A 24,646-nucleotide genomic window follows, 5' to 3' on the forward strand; every position below is an offset into this window, starting at 1 on the left:
GATCTGCCAATCTTTTTCAACAATAGCTAGAGACTTCCCTCCATTGTTAGTTTTCTCAATAACTTTAAGAATAAAAGTGCAGTTTGGTAAACTTGAGCACCTTGGTCTCTTTCAATCTTGGTTGAGTTACGGTCACTACAATTTGTTTGGGTTGGTTCCAGTTTTCACCAAAACAAAATTTTGATCAAACAATATTTACCTAACTCTAGAACAGAATGACCATAAATATCGTGTTTAATTTCTATCATCTGATGGATTGAATAACTTTTAGGAAACATAATTAGTTAAAGTTTGTTCGATTTCTGGTGAAATCAAATTCTTAGTAGTACCGATCGCAGAATGGTTATATGTACTTGACTTCAGAACACGTCAAAACGTAAATAACCTTTTAACTTAGCTCCTATTTGGTTTGATTGAAAATCATATTTTTAATAAGTTTTGATAAAGAATTAATCTGCACGTACATGGGACTTCTCACAGGGTGTGTACAGGTACTCACATTGAATGTGGGTCCGACGTGGGACCCCATGTAATAAAATATTGCAAAAAAAAAAGCTGATCCACCACACTGTGAGTAGCTTTTAGAGCTTCTGTAAAAATTATTTTTGACAGTATAGTGCTGCTCTTTGATAAAAGTTGTTGAAATGTACAGTTGAAAAGTTAAAAAAAAAGTTATAGATCCCATAAAATGTGTAATTGAAAACGAATTTGACAAGAAATGAATTTTAAAAAATGCAGTCAAAAAGGGTTTTAATGTATGCAATTAGAGAAAATTCAAAATATATGAATTCATATAATTAATTAAGAGATTATGATAATAAAATCATGCACTAACATGTTGCTATCACTATCGGATCCCATCAATTAGTTGCCAAACAAAAACTTGAAGAATCTCATGGTGGGGCCTCTGTTAAAACCACTTTGACTGTTACGGTGCACCTAATTCATACCTAATTTTTTTATTAAAAGTGGCCACTTTTCTATAGACAGTAGGTTAATTAACGATTTTTTGTTAATTAAGTTGAATAATAAATAATTAATTAGACCATACCAATTGCCTCTCTTTTTCCCACTCACTCCCCAAATCTTGTTTCTTGCATTTTCCCATTAGGGAAAAAGAGTTAATTATTCTCCCGATGTACCCTTTATCAAATCTCAAGGAAATAAAGTGCCAATAGACTTTTTTGTAGTGGGGCCCAAAAAATGGGTTAAATTCTAAAGTAACATGATCAACAGGATTGGGCATTTCATCCAAATTTGCTTTTTTCACTTGCAAAACTTAACTATTTTTAAATAATTAACTTTTAAGTGCAACTAAAAGCTGGCTAAATTAATTTTCTTCATTCGAATGTTAAGAGAGAGATTTTGTTTAGATTTATTAAGAATAAATCGAATTATGAAAACGAAACAATTGATTATATTAATAGAAAAGGAAGTGGATACAACCACAATCGATCAGCTCTAGTCTGATTCGGTTCAATTGTTTTATGCTTTAAAAATATATAAAGTATAATTCTTAGTTCATTTTTCACATTTTTTTAATGATAAAAGTGTTAATTATTATAGAACTATGTTATATCATGTAAATTTATATAAAGTAGGATTAAACTGAAACATTATGAAAATAATAATTTCAGAGCTAGAACCTTAAAACCAAGAACTAGATGAGAATAATTCAGTTCTAAATTTTAGGATTTAAGATGAGGACAATTTGAACTAAAATTAAATTGAGCCAAACTAACTAATTTGGTTCGATTATGATCCAGTTCGAATAATTTCAATCCTTGCACCTAATATTTATGATGGAATATAAGAATTTTTTTCTACCATATTTTAGGCACTTTAGTTAATATTTGTAAAAGTTCTTGAATTACTTCCAATGAAACCAATCCAATAAGAAAGCAAAGGTGTGAAAAGGGCAAAAGTATAGTGTCGGCTTTTAGCTTTACTAATTCATTCCCTCACTCCATAAAGTCCATTCACACCCGCCATTTTCCGTCATACACCCAACCACCTCACCCCATTAAATGCACCTCGCATGTGAATAGTACATGTACATAATTCATGTCTATATTTCTATTTGTGAAGATTTTGGGTATCCACTCATAAAAAAGGAGAAATCTTTGTGTATCAGAGTCTGACTAGCATTTCCTTCTAGTATGAATCCAAACCTTTGGAACAAGTAAATGACAAACAAAAGTTATGATAAAAGGACCCTTTAAATTTTCTTGTCTAAGAGAGTAAGAGATAATTGATATTAATCAGGAGGAGCGTCTCCTGATCCTGAAGTGGCTTCCTATGCAATTCCTGCTGTGAAATTTTCTGTGAGAAGATGGGAAATAGGGCCCCTTTGTTTTTGTTTGTTGGCTTTATTGTTCTCTCTGTTTTCTTGAGCTCAAGTGATGCTTATTCCCACTCCAGAGATCCTTTCAAGTCCATCTTAGGTTGGTCCTGTAATCTTTTCGTAATTGAATTGAATCATGTTTTACTTGGTGATTTTTGGCTTGTTTAATAATAGCAAGTTCTTGGATTTCTTTATGCTTTTCTTGGTATTTTATGCAACTGGGCTTCCATAATTTGTTGGTGATGTAAGGCTACTTGGATTGTCCTTTTTCTTTTTTGATAGTTATTGAGGCTAGAATTTATTGGGACACGGTAGTTGTGTTAGTTTTGGACTGAGAAAATTCAGAATTTCTTTTTCATAGTAGCAGTTATCGTTCTTGGAAAAATGGAAAACTTGAGCATTATTTTTCTGTACTTGGCAGTTAGAGAATTTGATTTGGTAATTCAAGATCTGATATTATAATCCTTAAAGCAATGATTTTTATGTCTCAAGTATTTTGTTAATTTCTCACTATGATCATATCGGATTAGAAGTAATGAAGATGTTATAGTCTTTTATCTTTAATAGAATACATTGCATTTTTGTTTATATAGTTCTTAAAATGTATTTTTTTCCCTCTTTTTATTCATATGAAACATTCATGTAGGAGAACAAAATATGGGGTCATGGGAGGATGAAATACTGAGTTCTACTGCAGAAGCTCCCGGCCCTGCCAGCGTTGTTAGCACGCTTGTATTGGCAAAGAACAGGACAAAGAGACCTGACATTCTTTCTGGTTTTCACAAGTACGGAGGTGGATGGGACATTGCCAATAAACATTACTGGGCTGTAAGCTCTATTCTTCTTGATTTTACCAACAAGTTTTTCCTTTTTCAGTTTTGATTATCACTTTAATGCATAGCCAGATATGATATTGATCTGCAGTTTCTGTTAATGTAATGGTTATACTAGGGATTGGTTTGAAATTATTTTCATAAACTACTTGTGTGATATCTGACAGATGAAAGTAAGAAATTATTTTCAGAAACTACTTGTGTGATATCTGACAGATGAAATTAAGTATTACCGGACGCATTTTTATTTTGTCACAAGTGAACTTCGCTTTTACAATTGTTTTACTCCTCTGTTGGAAAAAAGGAACCTATTTTTCCATCATGCTTTGCGCTCTTTACTTAGGATGTATATAAATAAAAAGTCCATGTGAGACAAAAAAGAAAAAGAAAAAAGAAGGGCATCTTGTAAAGCTGACGTTTCGTTGATGTGGGCTTATTATTAGGCTTGATGTTCATGATAATATATTTGTTTGTTTGTGGATGACAAGGCATGTCGTTTCAAGTGCAATATTTGCTTCACCTAAATCCCAATCTCTTGAATATCTACCAAAATCAGTGGGTTTTATCTGTTTAGATTAGTTAGTGGGATAAAATATTCATGCATTTCGTGACAAAGATAAGAATGTTGCATAATATATTTTCATCTTGATTTTGACCATTGTGTTCAGTCTGTTGGATTTACAGGTGCAGGAGCTTTTATTCTTGCAGTCCTGTGGTTCGTTTCTTTTGGGTTGGCTCTTGTGGTGCATCATCTCTGTGGATGGAAAATAAACATGAAAGGAAAAGAGTCAAGCTGGTCTCTGAGGATTTGTCTGATAATGCTTATTGTTTTTACAAGTGCTGCAGCGTAATTCCTCAGACTCATAGCCTTCCTTATTAAATGTCTCTATAGTTCAATGTGTCTTCCATAAATCTTTAGCGATTTTCGATCAGAATCTTTCTCAATTACTAATCATTATGGTTATGCAGCGTGTGAATTTTATCACCCAAGGTTTATTGCTAGCATTTCGAAAAGCAAATGAATTCAGAAAGAGAACCAATTTTAAATAATTTATAAGTCAATGCTTTAACCGAGGATGCAGTTGAACTGTAGCAACAATATCACGTTTATCCCTGATGACAACCGATTTGTCCAATACTAAATATAGTCTCTAAAATGCATTTGTTACTTGTGTAGATGGGTTTAACTTCATTTTCAGAATTTTTACGTCGTGGGAATAAAAAAATTGTTGTTTGTAGGAAAGTTTGTGCAGGTTGCACATATGATAATTTCCACATTGACATGGGTTTAGGCAAAAGAAACGAAGCCTTGTCCCTTTAAAGTCTGTCTATTCCTCCATTCTGTCAATGAAGTCCATATTAACGCTTTCCTGAGTATCTCAAATAATATTCCTTCTGTCTCCGTTTCTTTTCATTTTGCGCAAATGACATTCAACTCCACGAATCACTGCTCATTGCTGTGTTTGGCAAGAAATTTGTTTGATTACCATATCCAACATCTCACTTGTTTTCACCCTCCCATCCTTACCTTAACTGAATGTGAATGTCCACATGGATTGATTGTGATTGGGTGGAGTGAACATGGAATATATATTGATTGAAAGTACAAGGAGGACTCTTAATTATTTCCAACCATCCTTGATCCATTAAGGACAGAGCGAACTTGAGTTATTCTATATTATTTGGCTAATAACAATTGGCCAAACCACAAAGATTTATGATGATTATCAACTTATGAGTGTTCGGATGGAAATCTTAATATCACTACTAAATTTAATATTATCTCAATTCTATATTTATGATTTGTGACATATCATCTAGATCATTTTTAAGTTGTTTAATGTACTGGCTTTTGTCCTCATCTTGGATTAAATGGCTGTCATTTCATTGACTGTTTACTTTGATTTACAGTTTACAGAAAGCAATGGATTATATCTTCTTTCTTGTTGCATGCTCAGGCTAATACCATCCACTTTTCTGTCTCCAGGATTGGATGTATTCTTCTTTCTGTTGGGCAGGATGATTTTCATGGGGAAGCATTGCGTACTCTCAATTACGTTGTAAATCAATCAGACTACACAGTGCAGACGCTAAGGAATGTGACCACATATTTGTCACTTGCAAAAACTGTCAGTGTGGCCCAATTTTATCTTCCTTCAGATGTAATGAACGATATTGACCGGTTAAACGTGGACATGAATAATGCAGCAAATACATTGGAGCAGAAGACAAATGAAAACTCAATCAAAATGCAACGGGTCTTCAATACTGTGTATGATTATTTATTCCTTTGTTAAATTTTAATTGATTATTACAAAGTAATTCATAATGTAATGTCAATAACCAAATGTGTTGTTGCAGGAGATCAGCACTAATCACTGTTGCTGCGGTGATGCTTCTTATATCTCTTCTAGGCCTTGGTATGCATTGTTAGACTTTCTCATTTCTTTAACTGGAATAATATGTTTTATGTTGCTGATTGAGTAGTTATTTTGGTGCAGTCCTGTCTATCCTAGGCCATCAACACGCAATATATGTGTAAGTTTTCTTTTTAAGGTTATTTCATTGATAATTCCATATATTTATATTTTGTTGGAGCTGATAATCATTCTGGTTTAAACAACATTGCTTTTTGGTTGTTCACTCCTCGTTTTCTGACTATTCGTCATATTGATGCAGATTCATTATTAGTGGATGGTTACTTGTGGCAGTAACATTTATTCTATGTGGAGTTTTTGTCATCCTGAACAAGTGAGATTCTGACTTTGGCCATGAACCACAATTTATTTGTATTATGCACTTTTTTATGGCAAAATTATTCATGCGTTATATGCAACCTGTTTTCTTACGTTAGGTAGAACTACAAATGACCATCTGATTCTTTTTAAGTTTTTGCTATGTATCATATTACTGTTTTATTTGCCTGGAATCACTTTATAATTTCCTTATTTCTTTATACTTTTGGGCTTTTATCTGTGAGTTGTCTTTGTAATGCTCTTTCATCCAAGTCCTTGTTATCATGTAAATAGTAGAAAGGCACTATTTGTTAACCAGAAAGTAGTCTCATCCACTTGTCTAAATATTCTTCTTAAACATCTAATTTCCTTTTGTGTAATACGGGGGCCATCATTTTGAAATGATGCTAGAATTCTCGAACTTCACTATCTGTATAGCTTGGGCATTCATTTTCTGAAATTGATCGAGTTCTTAATTTTCTCAATAGGTGGCATGCGTAAGAAAAATAGCTCATGTGGATTATGATAATCCAAAAATATGCATTTATAGTTTTCTAGTTTAGATTATGGAAAAAATTCTCTTGGCGAGAATCTACTTCTTGTTAATAGGTGTGATGAGGACATCTATTTTCATTTATCTCTAGTTGGACTTTATTCTTGTTTTGGATTCTTATTTATGTAATTGGGCTTGTATTGGCCCAAGCACATTCTAGTTAGAGTTTTATTTTTACTATTTAAACCTAATTTGCCTTGTAATTTTCATTAGTTGATGAATTGATGAATAGTTTGGTGGATTGTTGCCTATGGCTTCTTCCTCCTCCCCTCTTCCCTGATTTCTTCCCCCTCCGGTTTCTCCCCCCATTCTCTCTAGTTTCTCCCTCCCTTCTTGCTTCTTCTTTCTATTCTTTAACTCATCCTACATCAAAGTGAGAGTATTGTTCCGATAGATAACACATCTATAGAGTTCATTAATATGCAAGCTCAATAGTTTATCCCCATGTATGGAAAAAAGCTTGAAATTTTCCTGAACAAAATTTCTGAACTTTTTCCCAAGGAATTCATTTCTTGCAAAATAATAGAACCTTATTGTTTAATAGAAAAACTTCTTGCTTACTGAACATGTTGATTTTTATGTTGTAGTGCAATTACAGACACTTGCATGGCCATGGGAGAATGGGTGGAAAATCCTCATGCAGAAACTGCCCTTAGCAATATCCTTCCTTGTGTGGACCAAAGAACCACGAACCAGACGTTTTTTAAGAGTAAACAAGTGATCAATGATATTGTAAATATTGTCAATCAATACGTAGACTCTACTGCCAATGCAAACCCGCCTCCCCAGGCATTTCCTTATTATTTCAATCAATCGGGCCCTGCAATTCCTCATCTCTGCTATCCATACGACGCACAGCTGCAAGATCGTCAGTGTACATCTGAAGAAGTTTCAATGGCAAATGCTTCCTTGGTATGCAGTCTGACTTTATGTATCTCGTAATTTCTAGGATAACATCAAATACACAAGTTGAAATTAATCTTATTATGTTAAAGAACGATATGCCAGTAAACTTGCTCTGGTAGTAGTGTCATGTATAGAAGCATTACGTGTAAGATACTGCAGGAACTTCATATGACCTGTACAATTAAAAGAATAGGATGAGTAGACTAATAGATTTTTTCCTATATCTCAGTGTTTTGAAATTATAACACTATTTATTAATCATCTGATGCCGATTTCAATGTTTCTTCTTCGAACAAATTTGCGAAGCTGTGGGTTATTTGTATTCCTTTTTTCCTGGGTTCTTGTCATTTTTCCACGAGGAAGTAAATCATTGTTGAACGAAAAAGTTTCTTTGAGGAATATTGACCAATTCTTTTCCCAATTTTTTGATGGATATAGGTTTGGCAGAATTATACTTGTAACGTCTCATCTTCTGGATTCTGCAACAGCGTTGGAAGATTGACTCCGCAAATGTACTGGGAGTTGGTGGCAGCGTTAAACATCAGTTATGCTCTTGAACATTATACCCCGCTATTACTGAGTCTCCAGAACTGTGATTTTGTACGAGATACATTTCGAGAAATCACTTTGTTCTACTGTCCTCCATTAAAGCACACACTTCGGGTTGTAAATGCTGGACTAGCCCTTATCTCAGTAGGAGTCATGCTTAGTCTTGCTTTGTGGATTCTATATGCCAACCGCCCCCAAAGGGAGGAAGCATTAACTGATATTTCTTCTCGAATAAGAAGCAGCTGCAATGGTAAGACGAGGATCAAACACTACAAAACTGCATTATCAGCAAGACTCCAGACGCTAGGAGCTTAGACTGGATTCTTTACTAAATTTAGGGGGAAAACAGTAAAGTATTATTGGTTTTTTTCGTGTTAGCCGAGCTTGAAATGGAGCGAAGCACCATTTTGAGTTATGAGCTGTAGCAATTCTATGCAATTTAGTGAAGTTCATCTTATGCAGTACCATAATCTAATATCTCATGCTTAGCGTTTGACAATTTATTTACGGTCTTTGGCAAGGATCTACCAATGCACTAAACTAAAACGACCTTGAAATTTTACACAAACTGAGCTTTAGGTGAACTTGTTCTTATTGTGTCGAATGAGTAATGGAATCTTGAAAGATAAGACTGTTCAAATAGCATAATAAACTTGCATAGACACTGCATGTATAAATTTATTGGACAGTTGAAGATTTAAAAACAATAATCGAGGTTTAGCTCTTTTTTGGTAACTGAGTATAAATTGTTTAATAGGTCAAGTAACTTTATATTCATATATTCAGTGAGAATATAATTTTTTTTTTTCAGAATCTTGCCTTCAGCTCTACAATTTCGGCACTAAATTGTATTGGACGAGAAATATGTAAAATAAAGTAGGGGCAAAATATATGGACAAATGAAAATGTGATTGTGATGGATGTGTAACATTGTGTAGAAATAGTTGAGCATCCAGTGACATTTTATTTTTGTGTGAGCAAATAGTAAACAAAGTAAATGTTGGTGATTACTCATTTAATTAACTTTCAAGTTATAATATCGTTTATTATCATGTAGGATTTTCATATGCCATTTATTTATTTTTTGGTTAAGGTGGCAAACGAAATTGGGATGGATGATAGATGGATAATGTTGCATAAAAGTGAGTGTTCAACTAATACCTTTTTATTTTTGAGTGAGCAAATAATAACAAAAGGGTAATTAGCACGAAAACGTTATTACTTTTTAATGTTATTGTGTAAATCGTCTATATCTTTCATTTTTAGCACTTTTACCCTTACCTTCACATTTTATTACGGAAATTATCCTTTTCAACAAATTTTTCATGTAAAATGACAAATATACCCTCTATCAAAATGAAAATTTAAAGAATATATTACAATCATACTCCCAAACTTTTTTAAAAAGTGCAAATGAGTCCAATTAAATTATTAAAAGGATAATTGGCATAAAACGTCCATACCTTTCATTTTTTGACATTTTCATCCTTATTTTTATATTTCATTACAAAAATTATTATTTTCATCAATTTTTTTAATTAAAAGCTGTAAAATGACAAATATATCATCTTTTTTTAATAAAAAAAATAAAAAAATAAAGAATAAATTGCAACTATACTCTCAAAAGTTTCAAAAAAGTACAAATTCGAAAATTTTGAAAATATAGTTACAATTTGTTCTTTAGTTTTATTTTTTTTAATTTTTGTTTATTTAAAGAGAAGTGCATATCCAATATTTTACAGCTTTTAATTGAGAAAATAGATGAAAATGACGATTTTCGTAATGAAATATGAAATAAAGGTGAAATGTCAAAAAAAAAAGGTAGGAACGTTTTACACAATAATAATAAAAGGTAGGGACGTTTTGTGCTAATTATCATTTTAATAATTTAATTGGACTTATTTGCACTTTTTAAAAAAGTATGGGAGTATGTTTGCAATTTATTCTTTATCTTTTCTTTTCTTTTCTTTTCTTTTTTATTGTTTTATTTAAATATGGGTGCATTTATCATTTTATACAAGAAATTTGATGAAAATGATGATTTTCGCAATAAAATGTGAAGGTAAGGATAAAAATATCAAAAAATGAAATGTATGAACTTTTTGCACAATAACATGAAAGATAAGGACGTTTTGTGCTAATTATCCATAACAAAAATAATTGTTAATGATTACTTATTAAATTAATTTTGAAAATTTGTATTTTTCGAAGAATGGTGATTTTGACTGCAAATTTTTTTAAAAATATAACGCAAGAAGGTTTTAAAAACATGTTTTGTTAAAGTTAAATGTTTAATTACTTATCTTATAACATGGTCGTGGTTTACTCACTAAACTTCAAAGAGTTTCACAATGCTCGTTGAACTTTGCCTAGTTGCATTCAATCCATCATTCGCCAGATTCCATTCTAATTATTGATGTGTCAAACGAAATTCTACGTGACAAGTTACAATTGTTGAAAAATTACAAATCAACCAAACAATTCAAATGAAATGTTTCATTACTCACTCAATTTATACTATGATCGCGATTTAATCACCAAATTTGAAAATGCTTCCCAAATGTCATCCACCTTGGAGATGTTGCACTCCGTCTATCATTTGTTAGATTCGTTCTGTCGTTAATGATGTATCATACAAAAATCCCACACGACAAGTTAAAGATGTTTAAAACAATTACAATTCAACCAAACCATCCAACTCACTGAAATTTTCATACGTGAAAGCTTCTTCTACGACGCCACAAACTTCTATAAGCTGTAATAGTTCATTCCTAATTTCAACCCAAAAAACCTTAGCCCCAATTTATTTATTTCACCCATGTACAATTAAATTGTGGACTGAGAGATGGCAGATTGTTGAGAAAGATGCGAGAAACTACTTTGGTGAGTTGGATTGGGGGCCTTGAATTTTTTAGGATTGAAATTAGGGACGAAATTGGGGCTTAATGAAGCTTGTGAGGTCATGGAACTCGCATTTCACATATGACAATTTTTAGTGAATTGGCTTATTTGGTTGAGTTGTGATTTTTTTAATGATTGTAATTTGTCACGTGTGATTTCATCCGACAAGTTAGCGGCAAGGATAACAGAATTTGGTGAAGGATGGATGGAGTGCAACATCAAAGATGAGTGATAATTGTGGAAGTATTTTGAAGTTTGACGAGTAAATTGTGAAAAAATAGTATAAATTGGATAATTAATGAAATATTTTACTTGGATAATTTGATGAGTTGTAATATTTTTAACGATCATAATTTACCACGTAAAATATTCTTTTGACATGTTGCAATGAGGGAACGAAATCTGGTGGACTATAAATGTATTGTAAATTGACAACGTTGATTGAGCATTGTGAAGCACTTTGAAATTTAGCCACTGTTTCATGGGTATTAAAATCAGATTTTTAGTAGATTTTGCTACAAATTAATAAAACATATGATTAAAAAGATGATTGAAATTAATTATTGAGTTTAACTTAAAATTAAATGTAAATTTTTAGAATAATGCTATGCAATGCCAATGAGGTTACAACCTCAATTTAGATGATACTAGATGATAGGCTGAATAAAAGGTGAAATTAAATAACTTATTTAATTCTATATATCATTCAATATCACATTAACGCCACCTAAATTGAGGTCGCAACCTACTAATGTTAAATAATATTATTTAAAATTTAGTTCCTACCAAACAAGTTTAGAGGGGTATCCTCTATTAAGATTACGATGAATTTTAAAAGTCATTCTATATTTAAGTGTCTTCAATTTAGATTTTATTGGATTTTAATGAAATTCATTAAAATTTAGGTATCCCTAATTGAGATTTTAATGAAATTCTATAAAACTTAAGTATCTTCAATAATTAGTGGATTTTTAAAGATGACAATAATGTTACATAAACATAATGGTTGACATAATGCCGCGTGACTATCTATTATATTGGATTGACATAATAAGTGTTGGCAAAATGTGATTAGTTGAAACAATTGATTGTATTTTAAACAATCCAATAATAGATAGTCAGATGTCATTATGTCAAACATTATGTCAATATAACATTATTGTATAAAGATTTCATTAATAGAACAATTTTACAAAAATTAGATGGATTTCAAATTTAAAAATACATATAAGCAAATCATTTGAAATTTTATTATATTTGACGAGATTCTTATAAAATTTGTAAAAATATATTTAAATTTATTATAATTTATAATCTTTTAAAATTCATTAAAATCTTATTTGGAAATTCCCATGTCTAAAAGTAGGTTAGTGTGTAAAAGTTGAGTTGGGTGGGGAACGAAACATGTAACCCTATTTTCCTAGGTTCCTTTACGTTTCGATTCCTTGTCTATTTCGGATGCTTCTATGGCGTCGTCTTCATCATTTCCTATATCAGAAAGAACAGCCATATAAGTGAAGTGTACAACCAATAACTGCTTCAATTAGTAACCGCATTAGGTCCTAGGTAGGCCAGGCCCACTCATTAAAACTCTCAAAACGAAGGTTGTCTTAATCTCCACGCAAAACAACACGCCCCTCCTTCTGAAGACCTTCTACTCCACCCCACGAAAATATGTATACACATACATATACATGTACATGTATATCTGGGTCCTTGTCTTCTGTAATTATGATGATTAGCGTGCTAATTCTGGCACTGTTTATGTCAAGAATCGAAGCATCGACACGAGAGATTTCGTTACCATTTTCGTTTGGATCTCGGTCCATTCTGCGGTCAGTCAACGATGCTAAGAAAAATGGAGCTGAAAAGCCAGACTACGCTGTGGATTTAAACGCCACGATTTTCGATTCTGTGCTTAAGGAGACCCCCACCACTTATGCCATTGTTGAATTTTTTGCCCACTGGTGAGTTACTTTTTTCTTGTTTTTATAAATAAGAATCCATTTTTGTAATTTGATAGATAAATCTGTTTCCTTTTTTTTTTTTTTTCCTTTCCGAATGAAGATCTCTTTTTGATGAATAAAAGAGATGTGAAATGAATGGCTCTGTAGTTTGTTTGGTGATAGATTAGCATACATTAGAGATTTAAAAATCCTTTACCTTTAAAGGTGCTTAATTGGTTTAGGATGGATGGCTTTTTCCAATCACATGATATAATCGGCTTTTAGTTATGCTTGGGAAAACAATTTCCTTGAACACTGATGCTGGGTTCTCTATTTTTTTCCCCATTGACTTATAAAAATTAATTTTTGAGAAAGTTACGTCAACGAGTGTATATTTTGAGTGGAAAACTCCCTTTGATTTATAACTACTCTACAGAAATATTCATGTCACAAGACAGTTTTACATGGGTTACCAGAATTATTATTAAAAAGGGGTCTTTTATGGAAATAAAATTTGGTAATAAGTTCCTGCGAGGGTTGTAGTTCTATGATATGCACTTGATTTATAGTTTGAAGAATAAAATTAGACGATCTTTCCAAATTGTTGGACTGATACTTGCAATTTTGGAGTAACACTATATGCTATGAACAAAGATATTAAAACAATTGCCCATATCAGATTGAATGTTTAGAAGTACAAATGATAATAAGCAGCGAGAAATTAATTGCCAAATGATTTATTTCTGACAATTACTTAATGAGATCTTAAAAAGTAAAAAGACTTCAAATGAATGGAGCTGGTGCTTTATAGTGTGTATTTATTAGTATAAGTGAGATATTGAATACTTAATGAATTAAAGAGGTATTGCAATAACAGGTCACGCCATGTACTTTCGGGAGAGGGTGATGACCATAGAGTAAGGTTTAATTCGAAGTTCTCGCAGAACTAGTTACTTTATGTGAAGGAGATCTATCTTTAATTCGAAGTTCTCGCAGAACTAGTTACTTTATGTGAAGGAGATCTATCGGGGAAGCTATTTACATGGTTAAGAGATTAATGGACAAATATTAGGAAAAGAAATAAAACTGGCTTGTAGTTTTATGATTGAGTTTGTCAAGAAATGCTATGATAGGTGCTATAGAGAGAAATAGATTTGTGTAAGATATATCAATATTATTAAAGATATGTAATGAAACACTTACGAGTGTGATATGTACTGGCACTAGTAGTGGAGAATTTCGTAATAATTAGCTTGTATCAAGGTCTACCTAGTCTTTATCTCCTTGCTTCTCTTTGATAAACTCAATAGGACATGTTCAAGATGAGGGGGCTTTTGTGGATGTTTTTCGCTAATGATGTAGTATTTAATAAATGGTAATATGTTAGTGTTGAATTATAACTTAAAACTTGGAGTACTTCGAAATTCAAATGTTTTAGGTTAAGTAGAATTCATAGTACATGGATGGACTATCCTTTTAGTAATAGTAAGAACAATTATGATAATGGAGTCAATGTGGAGTGTTGTCCTAAAGAACAAGTGGTGCAGAAGAGGAATTTAGTTCTTGTAAAACAAGAGAAATATTGGAGAGGCTGAAGATGTTTAGTAGAATATCTTGAATATATTGAATTTGATGATTACAAATAAGATTAACGATTGTTGTATATAGAGGAGAGAGAATCTCCTAATCCTATTAGACTAAGAAAAGGAATCAATCTCCTAAGAGAAGAAAACTAATAACCTACTCTTAAATGAAAGTAGCCTATAAAACAATTAATAATAGAGTCCTTGAAAAACTAAGAATCCTAATAGGCTGTCCTATGTCAACAATTGTTTTCAGTAAGGCGAACCTGAAGAGAATGTAATGCATAATATTAGAGTAGGTGGATGAAATGGTCAAGTGCTATAAAATTTCTAGGTGATAGAAAGATCTATAAAAGGTTAAAGGCAAGTCTTAGGAGTAGATCTGCTATAATTTATGAGGTTGTCTGGTACTAGAGATGGCAATTCGGCTCGGGTCGCCCGTAGCTCGGCTCGAGGCTCGGTAGAACCAAGCCTCATTATAGGAGGACTGGCCAAGCCCGAGCCAGAGCCAGCCCATAAGTCTGAAAAAAAAATAATAATAAAAAAAATTAGGCAGCAAAATGTTGCCTTAAGAAAAAGCCAGCCATTAATAATTATATTTAAAAAAAAAGGTAAAAAAAGCGAGCCAGCCCGGCTTGGCACGAGCCAGCCAGGCTTGGCTCGAGCCAAAAGCTCGGGTCAAGCAAAATTTTTTTGACCGAGCTTTTGCTCGGCCCGGCTCGGGCTCGGAAAAAAGCCCGCTCACTTTACCCGAGTCGAGTCTGAGTCTCAAATTTTGGCTCGCGAGCTGGCTTGGCTCGTTGACATCCCTATTTGGTACCAATTTTTTTGGGGGAAAAAAGGATTTATATTACCGTTGCAGCCGATTTTTTTCACCAATTGTCTCACATGTGGGTCCCAGCTGGGGGAAAAAAGGTAAAAAAAAAATGATTTTAGTGGGGCAAAAAAGCTGGAGCAGACAACCTCTATATAGATAAGTGTGAATTTGTTGAAAAAATAAGATGTTTGTAAGATGAATGTTGCGAAAATGAAGACGTCAAAATGGATGTGTGGCCCTACTGGAGTGGACCAAATAGGAAATTAAAACCTATATCAATAAGCAAAGATGACACCACGAGGATAGTTGTGGTTGGGCACGTCTCTCTTTCACTAGATGATGTGATACTAGTAGCGGGATAGAAGTGTACTAATTTTGCTTTCAGATATTATATATTTCTGGTATGAGAATAATTTCTATTTTTCAAGTTTTCATGTGTTGATTTCTAAAGTGTTTGAAATGTATTTGGCAGCGCGACAAGTGTAAAAAAATGTTGGCTTTCCCTCTTTTTCATTGTTGTGGTTGTAGGGATTATAGTACATGTCTCAGATTATTTCTAGAGTGCTTCCATCTGGTTCTTGTTGATGCCTGATGCTTTGTTGGGTTGTGATTCTTAGCTTACGCTTGCAACATTAAACAATGGATAGATTCACGTTTTTATGAAGTTATTGAAGTAATGTAATAGAAAGAAAAGTACAGAGCGTTAAACAGATGTGGAAAACCATAAATTTCTGGCTAAGGGATTACGGAGTTGATTTGACATGTACTTTTTTACTTATAAGGAGGAAAAGAAAAAAGGAGAGTTGTTTTGGAGGAATTTTTATGTGAGAACATTCAGTTGCTGCACTTCAATGTCATGACTAAAGTCGTAAATCTCTGAGATGTTACCTCTCTTTTCTACTTTCATGATTGAAGAATGACTATGATTAGGAAGAAAAATATTACGGCATGAAATTTTTCTAATTCTGGAACAGTTTGAAATATAATGCTAGGATTTACTTATCCAATAATAAGTACACTGATCCTAACTTGTTATTTCAAAGTCAAAAACTGAAAAGTAATAATTTATGTTACTGTCATCTGGGCTTTATATTCTCACCTAAGTGATTTTGTGCTAGAAATTTTGTCAGTATTCAAGCCTTTTTCTTCTTTGCTTTCACCACATGTAATCAGCTTTCAACCTGCACTAGATATAAAAATTGATTGAATTTAAGATGAGAAACTCTTGAAGCGACAATTAATAAATTGATAAACATGCATGTGCATATGCTAATATATGGTGTCATTTTAAATTTTGTAGTTGCGACATGTTAAATTAGCATTGTACAGCCTTTAAGGATTATAAAGGAATGCCTATTTAGCTGCATTTTACGACACAGTGCATATAGTATTCGGCATTCTACAAATTGAAAGCTCTATAATAAAGAATGAAAAGGCACGAAGTTGACTTTCTCTGGGTTTGTAATTTGTAAATTTGTACTTCTGTCTATATTTGTATCTGTGTATATTTATTTACTTATATAGGAGTCTAGGTTAGTTGTTGATTTGTGACATATAATGTAAGTTTGGAGTTTGACTTGAATATTGGATACTGAAATCAATGATACTTTTCTAATTATACTTTCTATTATTGGCTTTGCAGGTGCCCGGCTTGCAGAAACTACAAGGTATATTCTGATTCATCTTATATTGTTATTTGCTATCCCATAATTATGTTTCTCACAGAGAAATATACAAATTGTCAGCCACATTATGAGAAGGTTGCAAGGCTTTTTAATGGAGCAGAGGCTGTCTATCCAGGAATCATATTGATGGCCCGAGTAGATTGTGCCTCGAAGGTAGTCATGCTATACTGCTATATATTTCCCTACTTGTTTTTGTGAGAAGAGTAGATTGAACAATATTTCTAAGCTGCTCTTGTTCAGTTATACAAAGAGCATTACCTATCAAAAAAATGTTATTCAAAGAGCGTTATGCAAAACAAATATTCAGCACCTAAATGCTGTTATTTATGTAAATGGCTGAAACCCCTTAAAAAATTATTGTGTTTACAGGAGTTCAATCATTAGTTCTAATAATTGAACATTTTAAGAAATTATAAGTAGGGTAATGATATACAAAAAAAAAAAAAAAAAAAAAAAAAAAAAAAAAAAAAAAAAAAAAAAAAAAAAAATTTTTCTTTAGGGAGAAGAATGGTAGATTGAGTGAAAAAATGGAGAAATTTGACTACCCCATACTTCATTCCAATGGCCCAACATGATATTAAAAAAAAAAAAAAAGAAAAAAAAAAAAAAAAAAAAAAAAAAAAAAAAAAAAAAAAAAAAAAAAAAAAAAGACTATATAAAAATTTGCCTTGCATGAGTGATGGAAGACTAGGCAACTTTCATTTGGCAATCAGATAATTGTAGTGGTCTTTTCTTTCTGTACTGCTTAATTCTTTTATTTAAGTCCAAATAGTATTACCTTGTTCATTCCAATCCTCGACGCTTCAACTGCAGTCTTCAGCAGATACTCTTGGTTTTGAGTGGGGGATTGACATCTAAAGTATATGAGGCTACATTTTAAAGGAATGCAATGTATTGTCAGTATTGGTGTCCAGTTGAGAAAATTTCTGGAGGCTAGATAGCTCAAAGAAAAAAATTAATATTGTTGTGGATGGTGATTGACCTTTATTTTATTTTTTTAATTTATATGCCCCACTGCCCCAGTTTTAGTTACCGAAGACCATAGCTTTGAAGCTAGAAGAGATCAAATAGGGATATCTATATTGTAAGGAAGAGAGGTCGGATCAATTTCCTTTGTTTCTTGGGATGTAGCTATTAGGAGTAAAGATTGAAGGGGTTGGGAATTGGTAGTCTAACAAGTAAAAAGTCGCTTTGAACTGGAAAGTGGCTTTGTAGATTTTATTGGATCAAAACTTTCTTTGTGTTAAGGTCATAAGAAGCAAACATGAACTCAACATTAACATATGGGTCTCTAGTGTAGTACGTATAGAAGTCCCTGGAAGTACATTTCTCAGGAACTAACATCTTTCTTCGCTTCACTAAATGTGCAGTTGAAATGGGTAATAAGATTCGTTTTGGGAGGACGTTTGGAGGGGTTCTACACCTCTGACCTCTTCTCTTCCGAGACATTATTAACATCCTCATTTATAAGCTGTAATGACTATGGTATCTTTCCTTGTTCTCATTAAGTGCAAGTAAGCTTGACAAACTTTGCTTATATGAAACTGAAAATTATAATCTTAATTGTTTTGCTGTTTGCTTTTCACCAACATTCTTCTTTTTGAGATGCCATCGAATTTACTACGTAAAAACCAAAGATCATTCATCTTATCAGTTCATCGGCAGTTTTAATTATCAACCTCAAATGTGTATAATAAAAACATTCAGAAGTTTGTTTTCTCTACGTGAAGTCATGAAAGAATGGTGTAGAAGTTTCGCTCTTGTGGTGTCATACACCACGGCTGGGGCACTTTGAAGAAGAAATGCATTTCCAAGATACTGGAAATACCCCAATGATTCCTTCACATGCCTTTTATTCATTGGAGGTAATAATTTGTGAGTTAAACCGAATCTGGACCGCCACTGCAGCGATTCTATAATATTAAGATTTGCCCATTAACTAGGAGTGTAAGTGGTCTGGTTTTACCGGTTTTTGACAGATTTTCAAGCCAAATCATTTAAACTGGTTTGAGAAAAACCAAAACCAAAACCAAAACCAAACCATTTTAAACGGTTTGAAAAAAACTCAAAAAACCTAACGGTTTGATCCGATTTTAAACCGTCGGTTTCGCCGTATATTTTTTTGCCTATCTACTTTTACGCCATTAATTCATTGAATTCAATATATATTTATATCTTACTAGCAGTAAATCTAAAACAAACTAAATATATCTACTATAAATTTAAATACCAACTAAATCAAAGTGAAATCACAATAAACTAAAACATAATTTTTTGTTCGCCATTTTTAGGCTGATGACATTACGATAACGTTACAATAAAAGTCTACTAAATTAAATAGAAGGCCAAAAATATTAATGATGTCCAATAAGTCGTTATCATCATACCTGCAAGAAAAAAAGTTATTGATTAAACATAGAGAATAACTAACCTCAATAATAAAGCAATTGTTTATAGTATATAAACATAACAATTACACAAGCTTTTGAGGCCTTGGGCCTAAGGCAAAAATTAAAATTTGACAAAAAAAAAAAAAATAATAATAATAATAATAATAACTAATTAGGATTATTGGGTAATAATAATATATAAGTAATAAAAAATTAAAAATTCACAAAAATACCCACAAATGACAAAAGTCACAGGACTATTGAATTTTACATATTTGGATGAATTTTCAAAAATTTTCATTTTTTTTATTTTTTATTATTTTTATATATTTTTTCGCCGGTCCTGTTTGGTTTTAAACCGCAATTAAAATTTTCAAACCCAAAATTTCGTTGACAAGTCCACGTAGCACCAAACCAACAGTTTCGATTCGGTTTTCCACAATTAACAATAACTCATGAAACAGCTTGCAGATATTCATCTCCTGAGTTGCAAATTCAAAGTTAACTTATCTCTTTAGAACCAGCATAATATATGTTATTGGTTCCATTCTGCCTACTGCTGCTGTATGCATCGAGTTCTTTAGTCACATAACTAAAGAACATGTCAACTAGGGAGAATATTGATACGTATAGATCAATATATGCAATGAAACAAAATATTCTTCTGGAATTTCCATTTCTTTTCAGCAATTTAGACTACAAGTCTTTTTGATGATTCTCACTATGTTGAACATCAAATGTAGTTTTTTGTGTGCGTGCGAAAGTAAGAGATGAATATACTGACTATTTTCTTGATAGACTGGAATAGAGATAATTACTAATCTTGAGATGAAATATTTGTATTTTGTATTTATACCCTCTGGAAGTGGTTAAAAGTCAGAAGGAATTAGATATGTTTTGTGAGAGCGAGGAAAAGGGATTTACTGAAAATTTTCTTGATTGCATAGGCTAGAGATTACTGACCTTGAGATTATATGTTGCTGCAACGCTAATCCTTTTTTCACTGCATCTTTTATTCATATAGTCTTATCAGTCTTATTCTTTATTTCTAACGTCACTTTTATTCCTAACATTTATCAGAATTAAGATATTGGTTTTTCATCTGTATTATTTAATTTCTGTATTTTTCTTTGTTTGAGATCTCTTCACTAAATTATAGCTTAGTGATGGTTCTCCGTTTTACTTGCTTGGCAGCACAGATAAATACCAATCTCTGTGATAAGTTCTCTGTTGGACACTATCCTATGCTTCTTTGGGGCCCACCTTCTAAGTTTGTATCTGGGAGTTGGGATCCAAAGCAAGAAAATAACGAAATACGTTCTATTGATGATGGACGGACTGCTGATCGCTTACTAAACTGGATAAATAAGCAAATGGGCAGGTATAGAACATATCTATAATTTGCTTTTACCGGTTCTATTAGTGGAGGTATATCCTCATGATCATATCTTTTGCATGCTTATGTTTAAAGATGGCCTCTTGAGATGCATTAATAGTTGCACAATCAAAGGCATTGTTCTATTTTCTAGTAAATTCTAGTTGGGCACTGTACAATCCTAGGTCTATATTTGGAACCAACATTGGCATTAACATTTTCTTTTCTTTTCCCTACACTTTATATGTTACAGCTCATATGGCTTAGATGACGAAAAATATGAGAATGAGCATCTTAACACAAATATTTCTGACCCTGGACAGGTACTTTAGAGTGCATGTATTAATTCTTAAGCAATATAATAAATTCAAACTCTCATTATTATCTGTCATTCTGACTTTATTCTACTGCTTGTGGAGAAAGATTGCGCGTGCTGTATATGATGTTGAGGAAGCTACATTCACTTCATTTGATATTATTTTAGGGCAAAAGGTGACTATCTGTTTATGTTTTATTTTCTTTTTCTGTTCAATGTTACTGTTTTCCTACATTTTGTTTTTAAAGTTTGCTTCACTTATCTTTTCTATTTATTAATCTTGAGCAGATGATTAAATTGGAGACCCGCGCATCACTTACGAAATTTCTTCAGCTTTTGGTGGTCCATCACCCATCAAGAAGGTTTGGCGCCTACTCTCTTTATGTCCATTATTGATTGTTTGCTTTTATCTTCATCATTTTGAATTTTGATATTGTTTATTAGGTGCCGGAAGGGAACTGCAGAAATACTTGTAGATTTTGATGATTTGTTAGCTAACAAGAAGGAAGTTGCCGGTCTTAGCCAAAAAGGTGTACTTGGGAATTATCAGATTTGTGGAAAAGAAATTCCTCGTGGATATTGGGTGTGTATATATCAGTTATCAATCACCCCCTTCCAAGTCTTCTACACTCCACTAAGAAAATAGTTCTCTCTTATTAGTATTGTTCGTCCCACTATTGAATTTGAACACCTGGTTCATCACAAAATACATAAATAATATCAAAAGTATTTGGGGTGGGGGGAGGAAGATCACACAAAGAAATGAACCAAGAGCAGAAGACCCTTGGATTTACTTTTCATACGTGTTATCATTGAGCAATTAGTAAAAGCTTATTAAGTTATTCGTTGATTGTGGCTAGTTGCCTCATTAAAAGGAAATAACAATCTATTCATTTTCGGAGTTTTGTGTCCCTGATATTTCTTATGATATTATGGTTACTTATAAAACAATGATGTACTCGAGTATTTGATAACTGAAGGGGAAAGTATTCTTCAACCTTGTTATTTACATTGCATGCCTGCCAAGCAATCACATGCTTAAGAATTCTAATTCCACCCTCATCTCCTATTTATCTATCAAAATATAATATTACCGTTCTATGTTTGGCTGAAATATCATTACCATGCCGAGTAAATGAGTTAGCTTCTGATCTTTCAAATCTGGCTATGGATTTTCTTTTGTAGATGTTTTGTCGTGGCAGCAAGAACGAGACTAGAGGTTTTAGGTGAGGCACATTCATCTTTCATTCTTCAAATATATGCTCTAGTCTTGATTTTTTCCTCACATACTCAGTCCACTCAAGTATGCTTCGAACATACTTGGGACTTGGGAGTAAATGTTTACAATTCAACAAGTCCTTAAAATGTTGTGTGACCATGTTGTACTTGGGACGCTTTACCCTATATTTCTCACACAACACAAGAAGTGACCTTGAAATTGAGAAGTGAATTGTAATATACAGGAACTGAGTTCTATTTAAATTGATTAAGAAAGGAAGTCTTGAAAGTTTTAAGCTGCAATTCATCTATCCACTGTGATTTTCATCATCTTGGAGAAAATGCAAGTGAATGTTAATAAATATTCTTTAGCTTATGGAATGGTAATTTTTGGTATTTCTATTTACCATCTGTATTTGTAGAAATATTAGTAAGATATTTGTTCTTGGAAGTCTAAATGGAAGTAGTTAGTAGCTTAAACCAATTCCCCCTGTAGGACACCAGTTCAACATTATTCTTTAAATAACCTATTACGGCCACTGAAACTGGTTCAGTAAACATGATTTGGGCTGAGTAGTTTGATGCGCTTTAATTAAGCTGCATATGGCTAAAGTCCTGAGGAACTTCAACACATAAACTTTCTATGCGGATCATACATGAGAGACCTATCTGCATAAGACTGCATTTGATTCTTCCCGTCTCGTTTCCTTGTCCTTTTGATGGCTTTTTACTCTTGTCCGTTTCTGTTCCATACTGTTTATGGTGTTATTGGTGATTTGACACGGTAGCTCTTTTATTTTGGCAGCAAGAATTATTATATAGTTATCAGTATGACCAGCTCTTTAAAAAAATATAATAAATAAATTTCAGCTCAAAAGATCTATTTAGAACTTGGTTGCACATTGTATCAAGGCTACTACAATTTGGTCACTTTTCTGATGTAGTTTTACTTGTTGAAAAAAGCTAGTTGAGTCTCTTCTAGATGTTTGTACATAGCATCAGAACATTTGATATCCACGATTGTATTTGAATTTTTATTATTATTATTATTATTATTATTATTATTATTTTTTTTTTTTTTTTTTTTTTTTTAAACAAGCGCATAATCATTCATTTAGTATTCCTTTGTTCTTTTCAGTTCATTTTAATGTTTGAGACATTGAACAATTAATAAGTTGTCATTTGTGCCTGAAAATATTTGTTTAGTAAATAGCAATGATTTATGGGAGGATTTTTATGACAATAATGTCTACTGTTATCCTCTATCTGCTCCTTTAAAGCAACCCTTGCATAAACAAGGATTAAAGTTGGAGATGGCCTTCCAACTCATGGTTGGCTAGCTACTAGAACTTAAAAGTTTGCACGTTCATTTGAATCCCATTTTTTTTCTAATACAAATGGGCTCCAGGTTTGGCTTTTACCACAGAAGTGAGTCTGTTTTAACGCCTTAACTGGTCTTTTGTTTCTTTTCAGTTGTGGGTTGTGGGTTTTATTGCCCTCACTTTCTGTGAGAGTTGATGACGGAGAAAGTCACATGGCATTCACTGCTGTATGTGATTTTATTCACAGTTTCTTTATCTGTGAAGAATGCCGGCAACACTTCTATGACATGTGCTCAAGGTAATTTAATGAAGATTTTAACTTGATAAATTTTCTGCAGCACATCATCTAACTAGAATTTTCAAACTTTCAGTGTTTCTACCCCTTTCAAGAAATCTCGTGAATTTGTCCTCTGGTTATGGAATGCACACAACAAAGTTAATGAGAGACTAATGAAGGAAGAGGCATCCCTTGGAACCGGTGATCCTAAATTTCCAAAAGTTATCTGGCCTCCTAAACAGCTTTGCCCTTCTTGCTATCGTAGTCAAAACTCGAAAGATAATCATATCGATTGGGATCATGATGAGGTTTTTAAGTTCTTGAACAACTATTATGGGAAGATGTTGATCTCTCTGTACGAGGATAGGGAACATCTCAGGGATGGACAGATGGGTGGAGTTGTGGTAGAAGATTTAGCAGTTTCGACAAATGCTGTTGTGGTGCCTGTGGGAGCAGCATTGGCAATTGCTGTTGCAAGCTGTGCATTCGGAGCGCTCGCCTGCTACTGGAGGCAGCAACAGAAGAGTCGGAAGTATAAATACCATCTACACTCCTTAAAAAATATATGACTGTAGAGGGGTAATAGGCTCATTCATTATTTATTTAAAGGGGCTAAAAAATTAGGGAAAAAAGTGGAAAAATAAGAAATAAAATTACGAATAATATGCAAGACGATATAGGTGTTTGTGTTTGGAGGAAATTAATATTCTTATTTATTTTTTTCTTAACACCAACCTTTCAGGCCAAGAAGAAGCTGGAACTGAACTTGTTAACAGGAGACATCTGTGTGAGTATGAGCATCAGTTAAAAGAAATGCCCTGTACTGGAAACAAGTTGAAAGCCTGGAGAGAATTATTTTCAATATACATTTCTTCTGGGGGGGGGGGGGGGGGGGG

General features: G+C 32.9%; 2 protein-coding genes across 3 annotated transcripts; both read left to right on the forward strand.

Moving 5' to 3' along the window:
* The first annotated feature begins 2,006 nt into the window (after positions 1-2,006).
* Positions 2,007-8,423, forward strand: LOC111399014. The gene is made up of 9 exons (XM_023026207.1): positions 2,007-2,444; positions 2,991-3,172; positions 3,846-4,024; positions 5,165-5,449; positions 5,539-5,597; positions 5,679-5,715; positions 5,857-5,928; positions 7,053-7,377; positions 7,810-8,423. Exons 1-9 carry the CDS (start codon positions 2,333-2,335, stop codon positions 8,233-8,235), a joined length of 1,677 nt encoding a protein of 558 aa, XP_022881975.1. The 5' UTR covers positions 2,007-2,332; the 3' UTR covers positions 8,236-8,423.
* Positions 8,424-12,218: 3,795 nt separating this feature from the next.
* Positions 12,219-24,635, forward strand: LOC111399015 (sulfhydryl oxidase 2-like). 2 transcript variants are annotated; one of them, XM_023026208.1, is made up of 12 exons: positions 12,219-12,788; positions 16,810-16,834; positions 16,913-17,005; positions 20,442-20,623; positions 20,871-20,940; positions 21,041-21,109; positions 21,222-21,295; positions 21,378-21,516; positions 22,119-22,159; positions 23,625-23,771; positions 23,845-24,329; positions 24,493-24,635. In XM_023026208.1, the coding sequence occupies exons 1-11, from the start codon at positions 12,496-12,498 to the stop codon at positions 24,317-24,319; spliced, it is 1,608 nt and encodes a 535-aa protein (XP_022881976.1). In that variant the 5' UTR covers positions 12,219-12,495; the 3' UTR covers positions 24,320-24,329; positions 24,493-24,635. The 2 variants fall into 2 exon arrangements, with proteins under 2 accessions (XP_022881976.1, XP_022881977.1); XM_023026209.1 differs by having other exon boundaries at positions 23,845-24,282.
* The last annotated feature ends 11 nt before the right edge of the window (positions 24,636-24,646 follow it).

Source organism: Olea europaea, chromosome 8, assembly GCF_002742605.1.
Source record: "Olea europaea var. sylvestris chromosome 8, O_europaea_v1, whole genome shotgun sequence".
In the NCBI taxonomy this organism is placed as follows: domain Eukaryota; kingdom Viridiplantae; phylum Streptophyta; class Magnoliopsida; order Lamiales; family Oleaceae; genus Olea; species Olea europaea.

Coding starts and splice junctions, on each gene's coding strand:
- LOC111399014 (XM_023026207.1), top strand. CDS start 2,333: ATGGGAAATAGGGCCCCTTTGTTTTTGTTTGTTGGCTTTATTGTTCTC. Junction 5,450..5,538: donor CAACGGGTCTTCAATACTGT/GTATGATTATTT, acceptor GTGTTGTTGCAG/GAGATCAGCACTAATCACTG. Junction 5,716..5,856: donor CATCAACACGCAATATATGT/GTAAGTTTTCTT, acceptor ATATTGATGCAG/ATTCATTATTAGTGGATGGT.
- LOC111399015 (XM_023026208.1), top strand. CDS start 12,496: ATGTATACACATACATATACATGTACATGTATATCTGGGTCCTTGTCT. Junction 21,517..22,118: donor AAATTCCTCGTGGATATTGG/GTGTGTATATAT, acceptor TTTCTTTTGTAG/ATGTTTTGTCGTGGCAGCAA. Junction 22,160..23,624: donor AACGAGACTAGAGGTTTTAG/GTGAGGCACATT, acceptor GTTTCTTTTCAG/TTGTGGGTTGTGGGTTTTAT.